Consider the following 18036-nt stretch of genomic DNA (forward strand, 5'->3'; position numbering starts at 1 on the left):
ACGGCAATTGAAACATTTGAACAACACTATGAATTTGTCTGTGGACAAATACATATTCATTTGGGGGTCCTTGACATGAAAATGTTTAAGAACCACTGGTTTAAACAACACTAGGAAACAAGCCCAAATAAGCAAATACACGACTACAAGTTAGAAACAAGCCCAAAAAACGCAACTCGCAGCTACCGATATTTACAAGCAACTTGACAGAAAAACAAGCCCAAACTCGCTTATAACTTATAAGAAGCGGACATGGCAACACTATCATGTTACGTAATATTACAAGACAAAACAAAAGTCAGCAAAGATTTACAGAACTATCAGTGTGGGTTAACTGTCATTAGGCCTACAGACTATGCTCAATAATGTAGAGATGAGTAGAAGACATTTCTTCTTTTAAGTTACTATTAATGTAAAATATAAATTGCAGAATGTTGACTGATGTGATCGGATTTATTCTTTTAACTCTGTCAAGTTATACTGGGCTGCCAAGTCACAAATTAATTGACTGTTCATTATATTCATTTGATTAAAATCTTGGCTATTCATTCACCATGTCTCAATAAAATGAAACCCAAGTCCACATTGGTTAATTTAATTTATACATATATTTTACACAGGAGGACAGTGAAAGCATTTTTTACAAATTCTGTTCATACATAATATGAAAAAAGAGATATAGTTGTCCAAATTACATCTATAATACTGCGCAGACATGGATGTTTGAATATTAGCACAAGGGAAATGGGGAAAAAAGGAGGATAAAGATACAAAACATGTATATCTGTATAAATATATATTCAAGAATAACAGAAGTGTATCATACATTAAGGAGCATCATGGCACATATGAGACTCCCTAGAGTAACAATACAAAAGTGAAAAAGCAACATAGGCCTACACAAGTAAGAAAGTCAGTTAACACAGTTAAGTCCTCAGTGTTAATTTAGCTCAGAGTGTACAAATGGAACCAAATGGACCCTTATGAGTCTGCAACTAAATGAGTGTACACCTGGAACCAAATGGACCCGTAATTGTGCACTCTCTGAGTTAAGTTAACACTCATACTTTTACGGTGTAGAATACCAAGTCAGTCATCACTCACTAACCTTTAGACACGAGAAGAAAAACAAAACCACATCCAGGAGGCACCTCACACACTCCAGAGAACTGCCACAGAAAGCTTTGTTCTCGTATAAAGCTATTTGTCACTGAGTAGTCCCTCCAGGTGAACGTGTGTGTGTGTGTGTGTGTGTGTGTGTGTGTGTGTGTGTGTGTGTGTGTGTGTGTGTGTGTGTGTGTGTGTATGTATATATTTGGCAGCCTGCCTACTGCCTAGCACATACGCACAGGCTGGTTGATAGAGGGTTTCAACAACTTGGGAAGTCCAAAAAGGAGGCCAAAAGTATTGTGCTGTCTATTATTGACAGCCGCCATATATGGCAGAGATGCAGTTACTTATACCCATAGAGGACTGAGTGCTTAATGTATCATGAAGACATATGCCATGATTCTGTGAATGTAGTCTTACTGCACCTTTAAAAGGGGTAGCTCACCCCAAAAAATACTTATTTTCTATCAATTACACACCCCATGAAGCCTTGAATTCATGGATTTGTTAGGATGCATTAGCCGGTAGGAAACGGTATCAAATTATTGGCTTACGAATGCGACAAAAAAAAAATTGGATGGGGTGTGCAATAGAAAATAAGTAATTTTTTGGGTGAACTACTCCTTTAACATTTGTGTTATTGTATGCTCTCCCTTATGTGAACATAAGTGTGTGTGTGTGTGTGTGTGGCCCTGTGCGGGCAAAGTCAAAACCTTTCGCCCACTTGAGAAAGACTAAGATGATCACATTAAAAACAAGAGGGTGGTAAGTTTGTGCTAAAGACACACAAGGCACATGTAGAGTAAACCAGAAGAAAACAACAACAATGCATTTCAATACAAAGACAAAAAAAGGACAAAAAAAATATTGTAACTTGTCTGATGAACACCAATACGGATTTATCTTTCTACCAATTACATGGTCTCAATTTAGAGTGTTGACGTGTGGCAGAAGAAGTAATTTAAATTACCTCATCTTTACCCCTCCCGATCATCCAGTCAAAATACAGAATACTGCTGGAATTGCTTGATATTAAAAAGACCAAACAAAACGTTGCTCAGTTTGACTCGAAGAGAACAATATAATTGGCTGATTGTCAATAAGCGAAAAAGAACACGGGCGATTATGAAGCGTAGTCTGTCCGGGCAACAAGGCTCCGATGCAGGACATGGCACAGAAGTCATCAACACGCTCATAAACTTGTGGTCACTTTAGGATAAATAAAAAAAGAATGTACCAAAACACTTAACTCTTTGACAATAGAAAAAAAAAAGATCCGGCATTGTAAAATAGAGAAAGCTTTTCATTCATACACATTTCATGAAACCAACACTGCCATGCTCTTCTTTTAACTGCCTGTTGTTGTTTTTTTTATTTGTCTGTAACTTATTCTCTCCTTTTTTTTGTCTCAGTCCCCACCCCATTCTCCTCCCTCTCCCCCAATCTGGGCCAGCCTGATTACAGAAGGGGAGGAGTCTACCATCTTTCATCAAAACACTGATCTCGTTAGTTTATACTCCATCACACGAGAGTGTCATTTGTCATAAAGACACATTTGGCAAGCGACAACATCATAAATGAGGCCTTACAAAGTGGCAGATTTTCTAATGACATTCAACTACTAGAGAGGTACACAACTTGTCACTTCCCAAGACACAAGCACACTTGGCAACTGAACTGATCCAACATTTCTTGTAGCATAATAAAAAAAGAAGTGTACATGTAAAAAGGATAATAACAATTATAACGTAAATAATAATATTAAATCACAATAATAAGCAGCATGGGGTCATGTTGTAACTGAAAGGCAATATATATATATAAACCATTATATTTTTTACATAGCGTGTTTCAGTATTAAACGCCCAGAAAGATATTAGGTGTTTAGAAAACTATATATAATGTCTTTTCTGTATTGCACATAGTCATACTATCACATATTTTGTTTGTGTAAGAACAAGTTGCTTTGATTCATGTTTACATACTGTAACTGTCACCACAAGAGGAGTGGAGACTGGTTTAAGTTATAACCTGTGTGTGTTCACCGTCAATGGGATCCAACCTTGCAGAATGTGTAATACTGTGTGTGTGTGTGTGTGTGTGTGTGTGTGTGTGTGTGTGTGTGTGTGTGTGTGTGTGTGTGTGTGTGTGTGTGTGTGTGTGTGTGTGTGTGTGTGTGTTGAGGTTTTATGGTAGTGAGCATTGAAATGATGGGGTGCCAACAAAGGAGTGTTATCCTGAGCCCTATGGCAACAGAGTGGAACCCCATTAGTTACTACATGATCTATAAACCGTAGCATCTTTGACGGCCCTGACAGACCTTTGGAATATTCCTAACTTTATACCCTGTGCTGGCGGTCAGTTCTAGTGGGTGCCATTGCTGGCATTCTCAAGATATAGGATATGCAACAAGAACTTTTGTCCGGAACACAATAAAAGCAACCACCGTAACACTCCGTCAGTCTGGCAATTTCACAACACATCAAAATATAAAACAATGAACGCAACATCATGGCACCATGAAAGGAGGTGGATACAGGTCTCCAAGAGTGAACCAAAGAACCCCTGTTTGGTTTATTTGATTGTGATTCTGAAAACCGGATTAACTGTTAACACAGATTTTGGAAATCACACTATGGCTATGAATGGATTGTAAAAATAGCCCTACTGATATTGCCACAAGGTGGCAGTGACCAACTTTTTTTTCTCTGTGAGTAGATAAAGTGTAAGAGGATTTGAGAGTATTTGCTTGCCCATTAAATCTGACAGAAACCTCATGTAACTGCCAAAAGAGCACTGAAAATGACCATCAAATATATCCGTTAATACCTGCAGAAACCAACCTTATCGGACCACTCTGATAATGATGGACGAGCTATACTGGGGATACAACCTAGGGGTGTGTATGAGTGGGTGTGTGTATGCATGGAGGCGTGCATATGCGCGTATTTTGTAGCTTATTTCCGAAGAGCTGTGAAAGAGGTTACATTTAATGACCCCCCCTCCCCCCATACACACACCTCCTCCAAAAGGCCGTAAACTGAATCCACTCTTCACATTACAAGTCCGTCAGTCTCTCTCTGAGTGTAAAGCAGCTCAGTTAAAAACAGGAAGCACTTCCATGTGTCACTTCCTGTGTCAAAGGTCACCACATAGGTGTTTCAGTCAAATGTAAGACCCAGGGTGGAAGGAATGGGGACACGACACCAAACACCAAAGACCCCTGGTTCACAACAACCTCGTCTAAACTTCTCAACAACCTGTTGGATCCGTAGAGCCTCAACATTTCCGCGGACATAAGACTCTGGGCTGACTTTGACCTGTTTTTAAGATTATCATTGTTTTCCTAACCACGTAGGCCTTGACCCTCGACCTGTCCAGCTCCACGCAGTACGTTGCAGTTTGGTCCCGGATCAGGGGCAGTGAGTCTGTCGATGTTGTCTTTCTGCGCACACTTTAGATTCTGCACAGCAGTGTCTGAATTATGAAACAGATGTTTTATGTCAACCTGTTCTCACAATTCACACTCACCATTCTGTCTGAAACACACATTTTTACACACGCACACGCACACGCACACACGCAAAGACAGTGGTACGTGGGGATGGTGGAGGGGAGATCGGGCATGTCGTGAACTGAAGTAAGTGGACACCCGTGACTCATGATGAAGCCAGCCAATCAGCTTTGGCCTGCCTAGACATACACAGGCTCACACCCCTCCCCCTGCTCTTCCTCCTCCTCCTCGTCATCCTCTTCTTCCTCTTCCAACTGCTCTTCCCCCTCCTCCTCCTCCTCCTCTGGGCCTCCCATGCCGCCGACTCCCCCCGTGCCCCCGGCGGGGGCCGGTGCGGCCTCAGGGGGCTTCGGGTAGCGGAAGGGGCAGCCGTTGTCGTCGAAGAACCTGCGGAAGGTGAACTCGTAGAAGGCGTGCTCCGGGTGCTTGCCGTGCGGCGAGCAGAGCGCGTCCCAGGCACGGCTCATGCTGTCCCCGCTGTCGCTCCACGCCCCGCCGCCCGGCCCGCACCCGTCCTCCTCCACGGGGTCAAAGTTGGACGTGTCCATGGGGTGGGCGATCTTGGGCCGGTAGGGCGCGGGCTGCTGCCGCAGGTTGCTGGAGAAGTCCACCTGGTGGAAGAAGGGGTGGTCCTTGATCTCTCCGGCGCCATTTCCGCCCACCCTCTCCTCGGCAGAGCAGCACAGTCGGCCGATGATGTCGACAGCCTCGGGGCTCAGCTTGACCTGGGGGGGAACCTGCAGCGTGCTCTCCCAGTTGATCACCTGGGTGGGGGCACACATAATGTTACAGCAACGTCCAACGACAACGTGTACCCCTAGGGGTAGGTAATACAGCGGGTATGTGAGAGAAAGTATACGTATATATATTTTAACAACCTGCAGACATCTGCAGGTAAAGTGTGACACCAAATTAAATCAAAAGCTTGACTAGCACAACTGTTGTTGGAACAGAAAGCAATAGTTGCTGTTATAATTTTCTATTTTGAAAATACTTATTGAAATGGTATGGCCACACCTACAGTGCTAAGGAGTCTGTAATCTGTAATGTCATGTCATATTCTTCATTCATAGCATCATATGCCAGCTATTTTTCTCTTCCAGTTTTCTAAGCAAAATGTTGTAGACCGGTAAAGAGGGTACTTGGATTCAGAAATCAAGAATACCATGGTGTTATTTGACCCCTTTATCCACTTTTCATTAAATCCTTACAGTCGGCCATACCCCCCATAACCAAAAAGTCATTATAGTAATTTTGTATTTTAAAACTACTATTGTAATAGTTCATTGATCATTACTTTATCCAGGGAAAGTTGGCTCCAGCTCCAGTCATACTGGAGTTGCCCTGTACACAAATTACAGTGGTAAGAAGAGGCTCATACACAGTCAACTTCATCCAACTCCAAGTACACGATTTGACACTAAGTACAAAACTTAATTTTAAGTACACACTGTAACTCTGTGTTCACACTGGGAGCTACAAAAGATACAAAACTACAAAGCAAAGCAGCAAATCTGCCGCCAAGTCGCTCTTTAAGTGTTGAACAACACAGTCGTTGACACCATCAAGCGTGCGTCCGACGAGTGAGGAAAAATATAAAGGCTTGGGTTAAAAATAACAGGGAACTTACTGATGGAAATAATTAGTTTTTCCCCCGTTACAAGCCGGAATTGTGTGGCGAAAGAAGGTATGTGGAAATGGTTAAACCACACTTCTCCTTTTGTAGCTTTGTAGCTGCTAGTGTGAAGTTTAAGCCAGATCAACTTTATTTTGTAGCGGGCGACAAGGCTACACTCGTATCTTCATGTCGCCGTCTGCCATTGAAAATGAATTGTAGCCTGTAGCTTTGTAGTTTTCAGTGTGAACACAGAATTACACTACCATACATAGGCATACATAAGTGCACCCAACTCCAAGTACACAATCGGACACCAAGTACATCATTTAATGAAAATGACACACTGTAACACTATTATACATACGTAACATAACTACATCCAACTCCAAGTGCATGATCTGACGCTACTGTAAGTGCATAATTCAATGTAAGTACACACTGTAACACTATCATAGATAGGCATACATAAAGTACACAATCTGACACTAAGTACATAATTTTACGTTAAGTACACACTGTAACACTAAGTATACAGTATGATATTAAGTGCAAAGTTTAACATTAAGTAAACACCCACCAACGAGGTGTAATCTCTGATAAGACAACAATGACAACTGAAAGCAATACATTACCATGTACTGTATCACCATTGTAAGCCAAGATATTCTGTTGTTGTTGTTGACCTTTTTATTAGACATAAATTAATTCAATCAATTGACCAATCAACCAACAAACAAAACAATCACCCTTTATCACTTTAAAAGAAATAGCAGATTTACAAGCTCACAAAAAATTGTGTATCTATAAGCTTAAAACGCATTGTATCGTGACGCAACGTTAGCTTATAGATCAATTTCTATATTTTTGAAAATTGTATTATTTATTTATACTTATTCTTTTTTCATTTTTGGTTGAAGTGGTTAAAGTAGAGATACATTCTCCTGTGTCTTAAGTCTCAGATTAAAATTCAGTCAAGTCGATCACCCAGTCGGCCAGTCACCACAACGAAGGTGCAGCAGTGACAGTTCTACCTTCCCGCCTCCGCATTATGACTGACCTTTATCTGGGTCTCGGTGGGGGTGGGTGCCAGGAAGGGGGGCTGGCCCACCAACATCTCAAACAGGATCACTCCTACACTCCACCAATCACACAGCTGGGTATAACCTGGACACACAAAAGACACAGTCCTTCAATCACAACTCATACAGCCAGCAAGTAAATCCGATTTTTAAAATAAATTAAAGAAACATCTCATGGAATCTGCTTTTTGATTACAGCTAGGCTGCCCTAGCGCGTCTGATATCCTGTCTAGAGGGGTGGGTTTAAATCTCCGAAGAGAGAATCCGCCGGATCCCATTAGTTCACCGATCTGCGCCCCTCCTCCTCCCCAATGTGCAGCATTGAGAGCCCTGACGTCACAACATTTGGAGCGACGCCCACTGCACCTTGCGGTTGGTTGGGACAATCACCCACTTCCTATTCCAGGAACGTCAACAGGCTGGTCCAGGCTCTTATTTTTGAGCAAAACGTGAAGGAAAATAAAAGCCTGGAGATCGAGGCTAGATTACAGCTAACACACACTGCACATTGTTTAGTGTTTCTTGGGTTTTTTGGACTGTGTGTATTGTAATGTAAACCTGTCATTGTAACCATGGTTGCTGAAGTATCATTAAGATGTTATATTTATGTAATGAGTTACCACACCATGAAGTTGAGATTGATTTTTGAAGAACTGGGCAGAGAACCGGTGAACACTGCATTCATATATATAGATAAGCATACTCTGGTCTTTCCGTGCCACCCACCTTTGCGAAGCAGCACCTCGGGAGCGATGTAGTTGGGCGTTCCCACCAGGGAGTGAGCCAAGCAGCGTTGGTGCTGCCGTGTGGCACTGGCACGCTGCTCCAGTGTCATCAGCCGGTCACCACAGCGACAGTTGGACACGTCATCCCAGAAGTCACTGGGCTCCATGCTGTCCTGTCTGACATGACTTCCTGCAGAGGAGGACGAGAAGAAGAAAAAGTGGTATTACATACAAAGATAATATGCAATATACTGTATGTTTTGTGCTACAAAGGGGGGGGGACAATGGGCCCACGTTATCAATAGCTTTGTCAATATTTGTGTACCTGTCCTCATGAAATTATAGAAACTATTAATCAGCACTGCGTTTTACCAAAAACTTGATACTCCTGTGGGAAAATGTGATATATGAGACCCAGTGTGTGTGTGTGTGTGTGTGTGTGTGTGTGTGTGTGTGTGTGTGTGTGTGTGTGTGTGTGTGTGTGTGTGTGTGTGTGTGTGTGTGTGTGTGTGTGTGTGTGTGTGTGTGTGTGTGTGTGTGTGTGTGTGTTAAAGCTTTTCAGCTGCAATGTCCGGGTACGCCTGATTTTACACATCGTTGCTGTCAGGTGGAAACCTTGTATAACAAGCTCTTGTTAATACTTTTCATTGGTTAAATACTAAATACCACTTTCAACCCGGCCTCCTCAAAGTCGACGTTCCATTATCTATTTCCCAACCCTATAGCGTACACTGAATATATACATTTTAATAAACAACGTGAGCTTAGGGACCCGCCCTCACCTTTCTGGTAGTACTTGGAGTTGTGCGTCCAGCGGAAGCCGGTGCACAGGCCGAAGTCAGTCAGCTTGATGTGTCCGTCCAGGTCGATCAGGATGTTGTCTGGCTTGATGTCACGGTGGATGAAGCCCATCTTATGGACACTCTCGATGGCCAGCGTCAGCTCGGCGATGTAGAAGCGGGCCAGCGTCTCCGGGAACACACCCATGCGGATGAGTAGGCTCATCATGTCCCCACCGGGAATGTAGTCCATGACAAAGTACAGGCTGTCGCGGTCCTGGAACGAGTAGTAGAGGCGCACCACCCATTCGTTGTCAGCCTCCGCCAGGATGTCCCGCTCCGCCTTCACGTGGGCCACCTGGGGCAAAGAAACAGTTATTTGTAATGGAATGCAATCCTATTAAGCTCTTGTTCCATGCTCCATGCCGCCACGGTAAGCTCCCGCTTACCCTTTTATATTTTGTTGTATGGTAAATAGTGAATTAAATGCCCAAAATAGGGACGAAATTGGTTAATATCAGAAAAAGGTGCAGTGTTTTTTTTAAAATGGGCATTACTCATCACGAATATTTCTTCCTGCATTTCATCCCATTACCTGGTTGCGGTTCAGGACGTCCTTCTTGCGTAGCGTCTTCATGGCATAGAGGGCACCGGTGTCCACCTTACGCGTCAGGCACACCTCACCGAAGGCGCCGATTCCCAGAGTCTTGAACTTGACGAACATGGCCTTGTCCATTTTGGCACGGCGCAGCCGGTTGTAATTGGACTCCTTCTGGTTAAGCATCTTCCGCATTTGCTCCTGCTCTGCTTCTGATAGGCCGGCCTAGGAGGAAGGAGGGGGAGGAATTAAGGAGAGGAAAGGGGTTGAGAGGAGGACGTGCTAGCAAACGGGGCGCCCTGGTGGCTCAGGCTGGTAGTACATCTGGATCGGTTGATCAGACCTGGATCGAATCTGGCTTCCAGCACGGCTCACACTTCTTGCAGCTTGCGGTTGTCCGCCAGGCTGTACAGGCTTTTAGTTTTTTGTTGTTTATTCTGTTTTTTAAGCCTTTCTGCATCGGCAGGTTAAGCTACTTTTACAGAAGGTTTAGAGTGTGGGTCTTGCCTGTACATTTTAATCATATTTCTTATCTTATTATGCTCTAACATAACATTCTGCTTCTTACAGCAGTGGTTCTTTTTCATGTCAAGGACCCCTAAATTGATATGTATTTGGCCACGGACCCCCATCTGAAAATGTTTTGTGCCAGGGACCTCCAGAAGAGAAGATTTATGTTTAAAAAAATCTAAATTATTCAAGGTTTTCCAAATATTTTCAATAGCTTTCAAACATTTTCAAAAGCTTTCAAACATTTTCAAAAATAGCAGATGTACAAGTAGATCTGCTATTTTTGAATAGCCCACATATAAAATATAAAAAGTGGTTAACATGGTTGTGATGCTATGTTAAATACTTTAGCTGGGGACCCCCTGGAACCCCCTAAGGACCCCACTTTGAGAGCCACTGTCTTACAGTACATGTATGAGTGAGTGGCAAATAAAACCTTCTTGATTCTTGAGACCTGTTATGCATCATGTCATCATGTTTTATCAGGCAAAGAAGAAACGCTTGCAAATAATCAGAGAAGATTACAGCAGCTCATGTCAGCTCATTGTCTCCAGTCCATAACAGCAAAAACAAACAAACAAAAAAAAACTCCTGATGTAGAAAGAGCACGACGCCAGCTGACCTCAGGACCCCCAACATTTATCGTAAAAAATCTGCCTCTTACCTAACTTGTCTGGTACTAACTGTGACGCATTTGGTCTCTTTTCAAAATGTTTCAAAATCTCTCTGAATAGCGGTCAGATGACCAGAGGTCAAAGTAATGGACATGTTCACACAGTAAGGACATGTTCACACAAATGCAGCCAGTGATTCATTGGAGGACATAGGTCATCCCTGTCTAAAAAACACGAGGGAGAATACTGTCATTGCCTTATATACGCCTCCCTCATCTTTTTGTTTTTATACATAGAGTTTACAATTGATGAGACATCAATTGTAAACTCTTTGTATTAAAAAAAAGTGAGACTCTTTTGACTGAATATTGGATTGGATAAGCAGGCCAGAGGATGTGCACCAGATTGACCAGAATACCTTAATTAGACACGGTCTGCAACCCGTGTTCCTCACATTCATAAATTGCTTGTGATGTAAAAATTGCAATAGTCACAAAACTGTCACAGGCAAATGAAGCTGCCTGTATATCATTTAAAAGCATTTGGATTTTTATCTGGTCTTCTCACCTTGGACATCTCCTGTTCCAGCTGCAGCCTGCGGTTCAGTTTTTGCTGGTAAGTCTTCATAACGTTCTCGATGTGCTGCTCCATGTAGAACTTGAAGGCGAACGGGGAGTAGCTCTTGATGCGTGACTCTCTCTTCTCCTCGTCACGGCCATTCTTCCTCACAGGGACCGGCGACGTCTGGATCTGCTTCTTGTCCTTCACCGTCTTCTCCCCCTTCGCCGCCTTCGTCTTATCCTTCACGTGCTGCTGGTTCTCCTCCCCCTTCCCGCTCCCTCCACTCCCACCTGCGGCGTGCACGCCTCTGGAAGTGGGGCCTCCGACGACCACGACGAGTTCGGGAGCTCCGCACATCGCTCCGGCCACTTCCATGGCCCCAGCCTCTCCACCGGCTGCCCCGGACATGAGCAGCGTTTTGGGGTATGGGGGCGGCGGGCAGCGAGGCTCCTGAGCTGGCTCCAGGGTGTAAGGCTCCTCTGGCATGTAGGCCAGGGGTTCAGCTGTCTCCTGGGCCTGAGCTTGGGCAGCCATCCAGCCGGGGTGGCAGGGTCCCACCGCCGTCTTGGGTTCGGGCCTCATCACCCGGATGCTCTTCACAGGCTGCTGGATGGGAGGTGAGGTCACTGCTGTGATGGTGTTGGGGGGTCCCAGAGAGGCATCCTGTTTGCTAGCTGTGGGTGGCGCTACCGCCATGGCGGGCCGGACGCTGTTGGGCGGCCCGGCCGGACGGTTGTTGAAGGAGTTGGTTCGGCTGGGCACGCTTCGAACTTCCCCCCTGAACGGGCCCTGCGGCTGGGGTTGTCTGGCGGGAGGGGCCCCCTCGGGTCCCGGAGGCCCGGCCCAGTGGTGCTCATACAGGTCTAGGTTGAGGCTGGCCCTGGAGGGGGTGAGTAGGCTCTGGGGGAGGTCAGGGAAGTCCGGCCCCATAGGCCCTGGTGCCCCGCCAGGGGAGCGAGACATCATGTGGACCTGGTGGGAGGTGGGGCTGGCTTGGCGCGGATGTGAGTGGGCGTGGGGAGGCAGGTACAGGTTGACGGGGTACCCTCCGCCTCCTCCTGCACCTCCCCCACCTCCCGGCCCGTTCTGCATGGGAGGAGGCACCATCTTGTTCTGGAAAGAGGCGCTCCTCTTGACCCCATAGCCCGAGGGCTCCATCATGTGAGGCCGGGGGTGGCTGTAGTCGTAGTGGGGACCTGGCACCGGGCCCCCTGGAGGCTGGGGTTGGAGCTGCAGGGGCTGGCCAGCGACATTGTAGCTGATCATGGGCCCATGTTGCTCCATGCTGCCAGGGTAAGCCTTCTGCTGAGCCGAAGGCGGGTACATGGCGTTTCCTGGGTTGCTCTGCGGAGCCATACCTGGGGGGTAGGCACCCATACTGGGGGGCCTGCCCATGGGGTTACCCATGGCAGGACCCTGTGCTGCACCAGACGGGGGCATCATGTAGTTCATGACAGGGGGAGCGCCCATGTAGGGTCCCTCAGGACCATACGCTACTGCTGCACCGTCGTACATGGGCGCGCCCATCTGGTGGTATGATGGCATGGCACCTGCTTCCCCTGAAGCCTCCAGTGGGGGTCGGTGGTCCATGGAGTTTGGCATGCCACCTTTTCCTGAAGGGACAAGGAAGATTTCATCATGACTAATGTTAGGTTACTTACAACATGCAATAGAGACGTGCAGTTCATCAAACTAATCGGTTTAATCAATTATAATCATGAACAATTCAAAAATAGCCCCAAAAAAAGCTGATCTACAAGGTCACAATGTGTCACATCCCGACGCATTGAGAGCTGTGCGTGTGTGTGTGCTGTGTGCACGTGCGTGTGCGTTTACCTGGCGAGGTCTGTTTGATGACACGGACGATGAGTTCGTTGCGGGGGTCCAGGTAGCCCATCTTACTGATGTACTCTAAGGCCGCCTCAATGTTTCTGCTTCCTGTCTGCTTCAAGGCCCGCACTGCCATTTCCTGTTAGGAGACAGAAGGGAATGTGATATTTAGAAATACTGGCCCAAAATTAGGGTTGAGTAATATACTAGAACCGGTACCACCACGTCCGATACTAGTATAGGTACCGAATAGGTACCGTATTGTAATGCTGTGTAACTTGTGTGATGATTTAGGCCAATCAGTGTTAATTTTGTCGACTAAAACTATGACATAAAATGTTTGCCGACTTCCTTCGAAAACGAAATAAAATACTAAATAAAAACTAAGCTATGATGACTAAAACTATGACTATAATAACTTGATTGATTGATTGAATACTTTATTAACAGTTTGCAAAGACAAGCACAGGGAAGTACAGTTCAATACAAGGTCTGAAGAGGATTTTAAACCCAAGAAAGCACTATGGCTCGTTTCCATTGGGGTCCTTTGTACTCCAATATATCACAAACAAAAAACACAGGCCCTCTATAAATCAAACACATACACATACATAAACACATGTGTACCACCCAAACACACACACACACATACATGAGGAGGATTTAAAAACATTGTCCCAGTGGCCGTCCATGCACCTGCATCCTCTCCAGTTGGGGTCATGTACCAGTGACTTCCTGTACCCGTCATAACAACATAGAAACAACACAGGCCACGAACATGTTCACAGCCCACACACAGCACAACATCATCATCCAACCAAAATCTCAAACAGGGCTGCAACTATCAATTGCTTTCTTAGCGATTATGCTATTGATCACTTTTTCAATGGATCAAATAATCGATTCAATGGCATGACCAAAATAGGGATTGATTAGTCGATTATTTTATGAACTAATCGATTCTTTTTTTAAATCGACTAATTCGATTAATAGATGCACCCCTCCCTTAAAATTAAATACTGTACTTCTCCGTGCTCAAGCCCTTCAACTGTGCCTGATTATCAAAGTGTCTTTATACTTGGGTTTGATTTGGAGATTTCCACACTTTTGGTGAAGATCTTTTTTCATAAAGTTTTCAAAATACCCCAAATAACCAATCTACAAGCCCCCACGCGCCGTTTACAACGACTGTAGCCACACTACTTTCTTAGTTTACAATTATTTGTAAGTTCAAGCACCTCAGCTAATCCTCAAACCGGGTGAACGTTGTTGCTTGAGAATCTCTACTGTTAAAAAAGTGAGATTTCTGCCACAGCTGCATCTGTACAGTATATTCTAAAGAATAGAAAATACAACACAGCCGTGTCTGTATATTTTAACAGTAATAATACAGTTGCAGCCGTTTTAGACTTACACTCTATAAGTTAGAAGAAACATGAACATTTAAAGATAGTGTCAGTGACCCAGGAGACCTCTCTAAACTGCCCAACTCAGTATTTTCTATAAGCAATCTTTAAAAAAGGATATTGTATAATGTAGATGTTTAACAACAGTAATTTACTGGTGTGGAAGCATATAATGTTTCTTAGACTTGGCTCCCAGATGCCACCACACAGGTGGGGGCCAGGGGTGCTCATCCCACAGTTGGAATCTTGCGGTTCAACAGGTGGGTCATTGGAAGAGACCAGAGGTATGTAGGTCACCTATCTCAAAAATGTTGGTTAACCACAAAGGCCCTAAGCCAGCCAGAACAGGCAATTTATGATCAAGAGAAGGAAAAAAAACACTAGGGGCGATACTCGCAGAACATTCCAGCCAGTTTACACCCTTTTATTAAAATGATGCCAATCATTCCACTGGTCAATCCGTTCATTTAAAGCAAGGACGATTAGAAGGCTTTTCAAACCTGGAATCCAAATGAGGAATTTGTTCCATCAACCCTGGACACTAGTTTTTTTTGTTGTTGTTTTTTTAAGGGTAGACCCACTAGCAAGAGGCTGGTGAGCCCATCTGGATCACATTGTGAGAAACTGGAGTTTAAATAAAGATTTTTTTTTTTTTTAATGATATCTAGCCAATCGATAGACTATCGTAGCATACAGTACTAGCATTTTATTTTTCAACTTTCTTATAGAGCTATATAATAGTTATAAATGATAAGGGGCCCCATTTTGGGCGGCGCCTTACCCTAACTTCTTTGCCATTTTTTACAATTTTGAAAAACATTTTCAAATAGTCCGATATACATCAACACGTTGTGAGCTTGTAGATTGGCTATTTGAACTATTTTAAAATGTTTTTCAAAATAGTAAAAAATGGCAAAGAAGTTTAGGGATAATGGGTAACGCGCCGCCCAAAATGGGGCCCAATATGTATGATGCTGATACTTGAGACAATTTCACAAATATATTAGTATTTGCTTATTTATTTTACTTGTTTACTAAATGGTGGTGTGTTGAAATGGAATGAAACCCATTACCACTTGAAGCCTTTTTAACACAATCGGATATGTACCTTTCAAGAACCCTGTTTTGGACTTTTCTATACAAGAATACAAAATGTGATCTGGGGTTATCGCCTAAACTAAGGGTCTATTCAGCTTAACAAAAGAATAGCCATAGATTTAAAAAAAAAAAAAATTATGGTCACAAAGGATTAGATCAGGAATAGTTTATTTGGAGGACTTTACTACCTTACATACTATTACTATTACTTTAATTTAATTTGAACAATTCAAGGCCGAATATGTATTAAATTAAACAAAGTCAAACCTGCAGCTATACTTATGGTTCACTCCATAGCCTCTCTGTGTTCTTACCGTCTTTGTAACGATGTAAAGTGGCCATGGGTGAACTAGCAGGGGATTCAAACAGGAAGCCATTCAGATACCGTATATGTATAGCTGGCCCAGCTACTGCATGTCTTGCCATGTCCCTTTACTCTATTTACACTACATAAGGTCATATTGTCCTAGTACAATGTGTGCCAGTACACACTCACAAACTGTACAAGTGGTCAACTTTACTTGCCGACTGCTTCTGCACAAACATTGCCAAGTCAAATTCCTCTGCTCGCTTTCTGAATCTCTCCTCCTGTCCTTTTCACTCTGGTGAGTGAGCGAGCATGCAAACAAACAGCCTCCCACAACAACTAGGCTGCAAACAGCCTCCCACAACAACTAGGCTGCAAACAGCCTCCCACAACAACTGGGCGGCTGTCACAATTATTACATAATTGCCTGGTCACAATTATTTGAGCTAATTGCAATTATTCAGTATAATTGTTAGAATGATTTCCATTAATTTGTGGTAAAAACAGCAGGATGAAATTAACACAAATGTCATGATATTTCCACATTATTTCAACATTGCTGACTGTCCATTCCGTCGATAGTTTAGGTATTTAGATGAAATTCTAAATGGCAAAACATTTAAAAAATGTTGAGAAATGTTTGAAAGTTTTTGTGAGCTTGTAGACCAGCTATTATCACTATTAGCCCCATAAGTATAACATTACTGTAGGCATAATAGGCTTCATGGCTTTTTTAATAACATTTGTCTGCGTGCAAATTTGGTTTGCAAAGCCTAAACGGAAAACAGAAATGTAACATTTATTTATATAGCTTTTGTTCTAATGTTCTAAAGTTCTAATGTTCAATGCCCAAAAATATATAAATCGCAATTATTTGTATAACAATGAACGGTCAGCTAAAGTGTCATGATCGTGACAGCCGTACCACCAACAACATAAACAAGGCTGTGAACCCAACACTATAAACTAAAGAGAGGCCTCTCTCGTTCTCTCCCACACCTAGATGAGGAAATCCCTATGAATGGCATATGACCTCACCACACAGACACGTCAACTCAGACACCGGGCCGGCTGCTGCCACTCTGCAGGCATGCAGGCTTGCATGTGTGCTCCTGCAGGCCAGCGGCGCAACAGCAAGCGCGTGCTGAGACAGCCATGGCAGCCATGGATTCTACATGTCTCCTAAATCTCAACAGTATTCTGAAAAACGTATGTTTCTATATCAGTGGTTCTCAAACTTTTTCATGTCAAGAACCCCCAAAATTATATGTATTTGGCCGTGGACCCCATCAAAATATTTTGTTCCAGGGACCCCCAGAAGCAAAGATTTGAGTTAAAAATGTTCGCTTTAGAAATATATATATTCAAAGATTTGCACACATTTTCACGATTTTTCAAAAATAGCAGATCTACAAGCTCGTAGCGCTGCACTCGGTGCCGCGCTATGAGCTTGTATATCTGCTATTTTTGAATTGCCAAAGTATAAAAGTTTAAAATGATTGTGATGCTATATTCACACATTTTGCTGGGGACCCCCTGGAACCCCCTCAAGTACCCCTGGGGGTCCCCGGACCCCACTTTGAGAACCAATGGACTAGAGGACCACACATGGGTTAGGGCTGTGTATTGGAAATAATCTGGTGCTGTGATACCGTTGCTGTCGGACAGAAACCTCCTATCTCCATATTTTAACTTGTTGTGTTTTTTTCCGTCTATTAACGCCCTACTTGATCATACTACAGCGTCACACAAAGTCATCAAAATAAGCAGATCTGCTACTTTTACCGTTTTTGAATTCAAATCCTGAAAAGTAACAGTTTTGGACACGTGAGGTTTCCACAGACGATCACAGACGATCACAATACAGGGGTTACAATTTAAACTGTAAGCAATAAAGAAAACTAAAGATCGTATACCATATACATGTATATAAAATCTGAGTTTAAAAAAACAGTATACGTTTTTATGTAATCAGAAAAGAGCGATCTGCATGTTGCGTGCTGAAAATACCCAATCTACAAGCTCACAACACATCACACCGTGATGTATTATGAACTTGCACATCAACTATTTCCCGGCATTACACCGTTATTATGAGCAACCAGCATTTGCAGTGCCATTATAACAGCGGCATCCCATTATTCCTGTGACCATATCAATGACCCAAGTTTCTAGTGGAAAAAGTGCTGAGAAAGGAATAAAATAAGAAAACACAGCAGGGGACGGAGAATAGATTTGCTGGCACTGGTCTCTGCCCAAATGTTTGGGCCACGGAGCACGCACACAT

General features: G+C 43.6%; 1 protein-coding gene across 1 annotated transcript in view; it reads right to left on the minus strand.

The window, feature by feature from the left end:
- Nucleotides 1-585: 585 nt before the first annotated feature.
- The window catches only part of lats2 (large tumor suppressor kinase 2), a 36622-nt gene continuing 19171 nt past the window's right edge, over nucleotides 586-18036 (minus strand). Inside the window, exons 3-9 of the mRNA XM_080412777.1 lie at nucleotides 12945-13077; nucleotides 11115-12721; nucleotides 9421-9648; nucleotides 8829-9183; nucleotides 8048-8236; nucleotides 7300-7406; nucleotides 586-5388 (exon numbers count right to left, since the gene is read on the minus strand). Coding sequence (XP_080268903.1) covers nucleotides 4804-5388; nucleotides 7300-7406; nucleotides 8048-8236; nucleotides 8829-9183; nucleotides 9421-9648; nucleotides 11115-12721; nucleotides 12945-13077 — 3204 coding nt within the window. The 3' untranslated portion in view covers nucleotides 586-4803. The remainder of the gene's footprint in view (nucleotides 5389-7299; nucleotides 7407-8047; nucleotides 8237-8828; nucleotides 9184-9420; nucleotides 9649-11114; nucleotides 12722-12944; nucleotides 13078-18036) is intronic.

This window comes from Gymnoscopelus braueri (genome assembly GCF_963280865.1).
Source record: "Gymnoscopelus braueri genome assembly, chromosome: 18".
Classification (NCBI taxonomy): domain Eukaryota; kingdom Metazoa; phylum Chordata; class Actinopteri; order Myctophiformes; family Myctophidae; genus Gymnoscopelus; species Gymnoscopelus braueri.